The sequence below is a fragment of the Oryx dammah genome, unplaced genomic scaffold, assembly GCF_014754425.2.
Source record: "Oryx dammah isolate SB20612 unplaced genomic scaffold, SCBI_Odam_1.1 HiC_scaffold_4, whole genome shotgun sequence".
NCBI classification, from domain to species: domain Eukaryota; kingdom Metazoa; phylum Chordata; class Mammalia; order Artiodactyla; family Bovidae; genus Oryx; species Oryx dammah.
In genome coordinates, this window is record NW_024070188.1 from 37,634,685 (window position 1) to 37,643,360 (window position 8,676).

General features: G+C 51.7%; 1 protein-coding gene across 1 annotated transcript; it reads right to left on the reverse strand.

The window, feature by feature from the left end:
- Positions 1-1,052: 1,052 nt before the first annotated feature.
- On the reverse strand, positions 1,053-8,476 carry PRDM13 (PR/SET domain 13). The gene is made up of 4 exons (XM_040238739.1): positions 8,333-8,476; positions 6,664-6,795; positions 6,255-6,375; positions 1,053-2,782 (listed from the first exon to the last, which is right to left on the reverse strand). The coding sequence occupies exons 1-4, from the start codon at positions 8,474-8,476 to the stop codon at positions 1,053-1,055; spliced, it is 2,127 nt and encodes a 708-aa protein (XP_040094673.1).
- Positions 8,477-8,676: the final 200 nt, after the last annotated feature.

Consider the following 8,676-nt stretch of genomic DNA (forward strand, 5'->3'; position numbering starts at 1 on the left):
AACACAGCGTGATTAACAATGGTTTCAGCAAACAATTGTTTTGCCTGCTATCTGGGAGCCTGTGCAATGCCCGTACTGAAAATGATGTTTCCCTATTATAACAGTACTTAAAATTTATTTCATGAATAATCAAAGTATTCATGTCCCCTGATTTATTGTATTATAGAGTCTCCTCAAAAACCACTTTCAAATTAAATTATTTCATTAAAAGATCTGCTGAACCTGTCAAGTGAACAAACTCTTGTTTTTAATCTTTATTTTTATTAAAGATTGCACAAACTGGAACCAAGACCAAAATACTGAATCCATTTTACATCATTCATTATAAAACAACATACATCACATTTGTTCTCTACCAAAGAGGGCATTTTCTTTAAAATTATATATTGCGTGCTCTCAAGACTCATGCTTTAGATATTTTACATTTGTCATCATTCTCTTATAAATAATTGCAACTTGACCAATTTGTACACCTGCTACCACTATATATTCATTGCGTCAAGGCGTAGTCTTTGACACGAAAACAGATGAAATGGAAACAAGTGTATGGATGTCACATCTACCGAATTGCGGCTACTATTTTGCCTATGCAGTGAAATGCTAATGTAAAATACACACACAAAACGTCGTTTCAAAAGGCACAATTTTCTTCACAAAAAAGAACAATTTAAAAATACGCGGCAGTTAAAATCGACGCCCTCGAGGGCGCTGTGGCTTCCCATTCATGTGATCTTAAACCTGGAGAGCCAACCGCCTGGGTTGGCGAAAGGGAAGCCTATTCGCGGTGCTCAGGGGCCTGGAGTGCGCTGGGACTCGCCGCCCTGGGGATGCTCGGAAGGCAAGATTTCTGTAAGACGCCTCTAAACCTCTGCTCAGACTTTCAGCTTCTGACCTGGGACCGCACACTGTTCCAAATCTGGCGCGGGACCAAAACCAAACCGGTTTTGTCCGCCGGGTCTTTCTCACCACCAGCAGCTCCTCTTCTCCCATAGCAGAACCACCTCTTCTCTCTGTCCACGCCCCCACACTCCCCGCCTTCCCTGAAAGACTCGTTACTCGTCGCGTTCGCCACCGCCCCCGGCCTCGGGGTCGCTCTGGTCATCGGTGAAGCAGACGTCCACGTCGCTGTCGTTGTCGCTCTTGGGCTCTCCCGGCTCCGGCGGGTAGTGAGGCTCGGCGCCCGGGCCGTCGGCCGCCTTAGGGAGCAGGTTCTGGCCGGGGTGGCGAGACTTGACGTGGCGCTCCAGGTCCCGGCGGCGTACCAGCACCTTGCCGCAGAACTCGCAGCGGTAGGGCGTGTTGCCCTCGGCGTGCAGCCGGATGTGCTTGTTGAGATTGCTGGGGTCGCCGAAGGGCCGCAGGCACACCTTGCACTTGAGCGGCTTGTAGCCCGTGTGCGTCCGCATGTGGATCTTGAGCCCGTACTTGCGCGAGTACAGCTTGCCGCAGTAGAGGCACAGGTGACCCGTCTTGGGCTTGCCCGCGCTGCTGCCGCCCCCGCTGCCGCCTCCCCCGGCGCCGCCCGCCGCCACGACGGTCGGGGGCAGCGTCCCCGCGTCCAGGCGGCCGCGGCCTTTCCCGGCTGCCATCTCCGACAACTGCTGCGTATGCATGGCGATCTCTCGGTCAATGCTAGCCAGGGAGCCCAGCTCGGCCGGGCTCAGAGCGGCCGCCGCCGCGGGCCCGCTGAAGTAAGAGATGGACTCCGGATACTTGAGCAGCCCGCCGAAGTGCAGTTTGAGCGGGTAATAAGCGGCGGCGGCTGGTGAGCCGTACAGGAGCTCCCCGTTGTAGACGGTAAAGGCCGGCATGACGGCTGGCAGGTGGCTGCACTCGCCACCCGGGTAGCCTTTGAGGCCGCCCGCGTCGAGTGGTGGCAGCGAGCAGCGTTCGAGGGGCAGCCCGGCTGCGGGGGGCAGCTGCGCGTAACGCGCTCCTGGCAGCTCGGCGGCGGCGGGCGGGGCGCGCTCCACGTGCTTGAAGGCGGACGCCTCTTCCGGGGGCCCGGGGAGCAGAGGGAAGCCGCGCAGAGCCGCGGAGCAGGGCAGGCCAGGAGGCGGCGGCGGGTCCCCCGCGAGTAGGCACTTGGGATGGTGATGGTGGTGCGCATGGTGGTGATGGTGGTGGCCAGCGCCGCCAGCCGCCGGGTTCTCCCCGCTTCTCGGGTGTCCACCTGCCCGTCCCCCGCCCAGCAGCCTGCTTAAAGCCAGGCCGGCCCCGGGTTTGCCGCCGCCCTCGTCCCGGTAGGGGTCGCCGTGCGCGGCAGCGGCTGCCCTGGCCAAGCCAGCAGGCTTGAAAGCCGAGCGCACGCCTGGGTAGAAAGCGAGGCCGCCGCCCCCCGCTGGGGAACCGCCCACGATGCCAAGGAAGTGGCCATGTCCTCGGGCGGGACCACTCATGTCCAGAGCGCGGTCCGGCTGCTCTTTTCCCTTCTTGGACGGCCCCCACTTAGCCAGGGTCGGTGACGTGGCGGAGGGCGCGGAGGAGGCCTCGCGCTTGATGCTCTCCCGCGCTCCGCAAGCCTGAGGGGCCGGTGGGACCTGCGGGTGCGGTCGAAGAGTGCTCGCCGTGGCGGCCGCAGCGAAATCTGACGCCGGGGGTTTCGGGGAAAGGCGAAGGCCATCCGCGGCCGGGGCAGCGCCTTGGCGAGCCGCGTGCTCGTGGTGCAGGTAGGCGCGGCCCCCGCCGCTGCTGAGCACGCAGTGGAAACGTAGATGTGCTTTAAGGCTGTTGGGATATCTAAACGTCCTCCAGCAGTACCAGCAAATGTAGCGCTCCTCCCCTGGGCGAGAAACAGTGAAAAGGAGACCCGGTGAGAAGCAAACAAGCGAGAGAAAGAAAGCGCCAGCGCGCCCAAGGCAGAGCCCAGGTTTTGACCAGCGGTATGGGGTGAACCATAAGTATTCTTGGGTGCCGGCGAATAAGTGAGTTCGGTAGCCCCGTTGTAGCAAGGACTCCGAGAAGCCCCAAACAGCCAACTTTGTCACCATCTCCATTCTCTGGGATTACTCAGAGACCGAGAGGTGTGACCTGGGCCTTTCCAACGAAGACTTTCCCCGGGCCATCCGAGCATATCTTCATTGGAAGGGCAGTGCTCAGGGAGGCTGGCTTGAAAGAGCCGGGGAAGAGCCGAGAGCAGCTGTTGCTTTAAATCAAGTGTTGGGGCTGTGCTGTGCCTGGGCCCATCTGTTGGTGTTTGCAGAATAGGTGGCGTATGTCAAGGAGTTTGGATAAACTGAACAAAGGCCAATCTAATGGTCGTGAGTGCCTCATTACCAGGCGAGACAATATCCTGTATGTATGGGCCATATGTAATCATTCCTTTTCACAGAACAATGTCTTTTATGTCCACTACCCACCCTCCCCAACCCCTCCCAGTCTTAAACACTTTGCTTGAGATTTTCCTGGAGCGTGACCAACTGAAGGACCACATCGGGACTATGATTTGCTATTCTTCAAAATTATTTGCATCTTTATTTCCTCTTTAACCCCATTTAATTTGATGGGAGAAAAGAAAAAGTCTTAGGTCCTCATATTCTAAAAACAGAAGGATTATATGCATTGTCTTGTCAGTTATCAAATCCAAGCTTAGTAAAATTCTTGGAAAATATCAATGTATGTGCGTGTGTGAGAGAGAGAGAGAGAATAATATAGATACTCAGCTTTCAATAAGTACACAGTTCTCTGTCAGGGACTACACACATGCTTTTGGCATCAAACCTCCTTGTGTGTTTAATATTATTAACATTAGTTGTTTAATTTTGCTAGAGTCTGGGAACACAGTCAAAAGACATGTGTATGAGACAGATTTTGATCACATGGTAGAAGTTAATTTTCACTTTAAAAGCTCATGTTATGTCGCTTCAGAGAAAGCAAGCTTTGCAGTGGGGTTTCTTCTTAAATATTGTGGTTGACTGATAATACTTGGTTTATTGATTATTGGTTTCTTAATAACCAATTATTATTGATAATTGGTTGATTGAAGGTAAGGATGTCCGTAAGAAAGAAGTTAGTTGAGCCACAAGAAAGTATACAAAGTAAACATCAGTTTCACTAAACGTAATGGGAAAGTTAAATTTTTCCTCCTTGCACACCAGCAGCTTAAAATTCTAAAACATTACTACAGAAACAATGGGAGAAATTTTCAGATATTCCTCTCTTCATGTATTTCACTCTTGAATCTGGATAAAGCAAGTAGTCCTTCCTCCCAGATAACTAAGGTTCTAGTAAGGAGCAGATTATTCTAGCTGAAGTTAAGGTAGAGCAGAAAGAAAATGGAGAAAGGAAGATGATTTGCCTACGTGACCTATCCTCATTGTTTATGGAAGACAGATAAAAGTGATTCTAATGATTTCAATGATAAAAATCATGTCTGTTGTACTGAACAGCCATGTAAAATAAATCTTCATAAGAGGGAAGACTTTCTGAGTTCTCTTGGTGGTTGTGTTGATTTAATATCTTAAGTAACTTCCTTTCTGCTAAGTTCAGAACCTCCCTCTCATCACAGCTTTTTAAAGAGGGCATTTTCCAAGGCTACCCCAAAGTGACTCAGCTCTGTTCCTAAAACAGAGTCAGTATTTTCCTTAATCTTACTATGGAATTGAAACCCACTAGAGTTAGCCAATATTGGAAGAATTGCAGCCATCTCTACTTATTTCTTCCTCTTTTTAAGGTTTAAGCCAATGTATGTGTTCTGTTTCATTATGTTTTTTCCAGTTTATCCTAATGAGTTGACATGTTCTCTTGATTCTGAAATCCAACCTGTGCCAAACATATCAACACACCTTGTAAGTGATTTTGCCTCCTCTCTCAGATGCATCTCCAAGGTTATCAAGATTTCAAGCATCTGAAAGCTGGAGAAATTAGGGTTCAAAATAACCTACACATTCCCCAAAATGGAAATGGTGTCTGTTCTGACATCTGTGACCATATGATGTTTATTGGCTCTATTGACTGAAATGAAAACATGAGGGCCACCACTCAAACAAATTGCTTTTGTACTATTTGAGAGTGTCTAAGAAAGGGTGTTCTTTGCAAAAATTCCTGGCCCCCAAAGGCCAGTAGTCCTTGGAATTGTTCTATAGTGACAGATTTGAGAGTTCTCCACTATGGGGCTTTTGTCATGTTTCTCTTTTACTGGAAGAAGTTGACAAGAGAATGTAATATAATGTGATAGAAGGAAAAATCTAGGAAAACTTTTATGAATACTGTACACACAGGTCTACCCACAAAATCAATAGAATTAATTTACAGAGGACAAGGACACTCTGAAGTGAAGTGATTCATCATTTTGAATTAATTTCATTCTGTCTTATTCATGAAGTGTTTCTTAAATCCCACACTTATATTAAGTTCTTTATTTCTAAAGGAATGAGATTAAGCAAGTGATTCGGGAGAATGTGTCAAAATATTTCACAGCATCTGTGATGTTGACTTTAAATATAACTATGTCTTTAGGAGAAATTACAAACTAAAACAACTGGTGAAGAGAAAAGAAAGTCACAGAAGCACTGTGCAATAAAAGGAACTCTGGAGATCTTAACTATTTTAGCACCTTCCAGCTTTTTTCCATAGGAAGTGTTTCTCAGTGTCCTACAGGAGGTTTGAAAATGTTTCTTTCTTTAGTTACTTGCTGCACCTTAATTTGCATGAATCTGCTCTGGGCTTTGGAAAGGATCAAATAAATCTGAGAAGAAACTGGGCCCAGTTTCGATTTAAGTAGGGAGAGGGAAATGAATAAATACCATTTAAACGGAAGGGTCTCAGTACCTGCCAACTGACCAGCTGTAAATACCGTAATGCTTCTAAAACGCTGTAGCAATACATTTCTCTCCTCCAAACCGATGAAGAGATTACCCCTCACCTTATAAAAGCATTCCAGGTTTGAGTTACATTTTTTGGAGTTCATGATGTAGTTATCCTTATATGTTAAGGCATCTTTATGGATTCTTAAGTAAGTAAATAATTGTCTCTTTCGGTATGCTATCGGAAAGGACGACCCGCATGAAATTCATGGAGTATTTTTCCCCTGACATCAAGAGCGAGATTACTATGGTCTGTTAGCATTTAGTGTTGATTTAAAGGCAGTAGTGGTGACGTCGCCTCTGCCCACTCCGACTGGGAGTATGAATTCAGTTTTACACAGAGCAAGAAAAAGGCCCTCCAGGTCTAGGGATGCCCTCCAAATACCAGAGGAGGAGGACTGGAGTCTCACCCACCCGCGCTTGCCCTGGAGGCTCTCTTAGCGGCGGTACCTTTCTCGTCGTGCGTTGGAGTTGCAATGATGGGTATGTCGAACCACTGCGCCAAGGAGTTGGAATACCACACGGTCAGCTCCTCCCCTGGCTGGACGTCTCGCAGTGCTCGATAGAAGATCTGGGACGCAAGGAACAGGACAGCTTGCAGTCATTTCCTGGGTAACTGGTCAAAAAACAACTGAGAGGAAAGATTCAATTCCCAGCCCCGATGCTGTGTGACGCTGGAAAAGCTATTAGACCCCTCTTCACGTGGGGGAAATAATAGTATCTACCTTATAGGGTTGTTGGGATGTTTAAATGAGATCTCTAGCTAAAGTGCTTTGCTCTTAACATCAGTGACAGTTTGGTAGATAGAATTGGCGGGGGGGGGGGGGGGGGGGGGGGGGAGGAGGGAAGCCCACAGTACCTGTCCTCCGGGTAAGTCTGCAATAGCTTCCAGAGTCTGTTCCTGGGGGTTCCTGGCTGCCCGGATTAACCCTATCCACTCCAGGGGGGAGCCCCCCGACTCGTCCACCAGCTCCCCTCTCACCATGCGCACCTGTAACACAAGCAGCGGTCGTTCTCCCCGGTGCCACGGCCGGACCCGCAACTGGAGGGAAAGGGTATCCCCCCACCACCCGACGTAGGAATGGTTGCGTTCGCTTTGGCCAGACCGCTGTGCGCTGCTGGGAGGAGGGTAAGTCCTTAGGACCCTTGCTTGGGGGAGGGAGGAAGAGGGGAGGCCGGCTAGTATAACAGTTCCCTGTCTTGTTCCACCTTGACAGCGCGAGTGAAAGCATCCCGCCCGAGCGAGTCACATGTACCCTGGGCGCACCTCGTACCCAGACGTTTCTCACCCCGACCCTAGCTCTCCCTTTCGCGGTACTGAGAGCAGTCGTGATGCCAGGCAAGAGACATTTCACAATCAATCCCGGGACGCAGGGCATCCCGGGCCTCCTCTTGTGCCTCCTCATTCCCGCGGCACTGCACCCAAGTGCGGAGATGCCTGCAAGCCCCGCGGCGAAAGTGTCTGAACAAAGCGGCCGCAGGCTGACTGGTCATTTAAAAGCAATCAAAGCGCGTTTAAAGCAGAAGGCGTGGTTCGCGACGAGCTAGGCTTTACTCCGCTGGGAAGAGGATGATTGTGAGAACCAGGTACTGGTCCGGCCGGCGAGTCCCCGAGCAGCGCTTTACAAGAAAGCTGTAGTCCAGGGTTCTCTTCCTAGTTCCCCCTCCCCAAGTCACCGGACTCCTGCCTCCATTCCCGGTAGCAGTTGGCCCACCTTCACCCGCTGGGGCGCCTCAGGGCGGGCGGGCGGGAGCCTGTTAGAAACCCTCTCAGGTCAGGGGTCGCGACGCTGTTTGGGAAGTCGGAGTGGCAGGTTGACCCTGAAGCCTCCCATCTGCGATCCTAGCCCCTCCGAGCCCGGCTACAATCGCCGGGCCCAGGTGACCCACGCGGGTGGACGTTCCTGGTCCTCGGAACCTGCGTCAGAGCCACCGCCTGGCGCATCCTCTCTCCACTCGCCCCAAATCCACAAGCAGACATCCGCAGAAGGAAACACCTGGGGAGGTTCTAGGAACTAAGAGTCTCCAAGGATAAGTTTTATGGAGACGATGAGATTAAATTATCTGAAGGTAAATTTAAGCCTCAAATTAGCTTATTGAAGGGCAGAAGTTTAAAAAAAGAAAAAGTCCTCAATGCCTGTGTGTTGTATAAAAGAGAAAAGGCACGTTTGCCAAGAGAGGCTGGATAGGGCGGGGAGGAGGGTTGGAAGGTTGCCCCTCTGCGACAGAGACCCCAGCGCTCCGGGGAAATCGGGAGTTCCTAGTGGTCCCAGCACGTAAAGAGCCTAGTGCACTCCACCCAGGGGCTGTCCCCCCTCAGCCATATCTTCTCCCCTAGACTGGCCCACGTCCAGCTCTTGGTTAACGCGACTTGTGGGAAATGATCGGAGTCCCCTTCCACCTGGCAGAATTGGCAGGTAACGGCTCAGTCACCCGTTTCCTCCCCTAACCCTACCCACCCCTTTCCTAGGCTGGGAAGAAGGGGAGACGAACGAGCGGCAGAGAGCGGAGGTCGGACTGGCTAATACCTTTTTCTTGGGCCCGGGTTCCCTGCGGTCTGACAGGTACTTGCCCAGCTTGAAGGTTCCAGGCACCGGCCCGAGGCGCAGGCCGGCTGGGATGCAGCAGTCGGCACTCACACTGGTGGCCGGAGCGCAAGCGGCTCCGTGCATTGCTGCCGCCGCCGCCAGGCAGGCGCTCGGGTGCGCGGGGTCCTCGGCAGGGCGCGAGTGACAGAGCAGGAGCCGCGCGCGACCTGGCGAGCCGCGCCCCGACGTGCGTCCTGCACCCGCAGAGTGACGCGGCCGGGCATGCACTGCGCCTTTTCAATCGGGGCGGGCGCCTTTTGGCACCGCGAGCGGAAGGGCGCGGA

Excerpts from the sequence above, each read along its gene's own strand:
- PRDM13 (XM_040238739.1), bottom strand. The coding sequence starts at position 8,476 with ATGCACGGAGCCGCTTGCGCTCCGGCCACCAGTGTGAGTGCCGACTGC. Across the intron at positions 6,796-8,332 it reads AACCCGGGCCCAAGAAAAAG|GTGCGCATGGTGAGAGGGGA; the intron begins GTATTAGCCAGT and ends CTTGTGTTACAG. Across the intron at positions 6,376-6,663 it reads CAGACTTACCCGGAGGACAG|ATCTTCTATCGAGCACTGCG; the intron begins GTACTGTGGGCT and ends CTTGCGTCCCAG.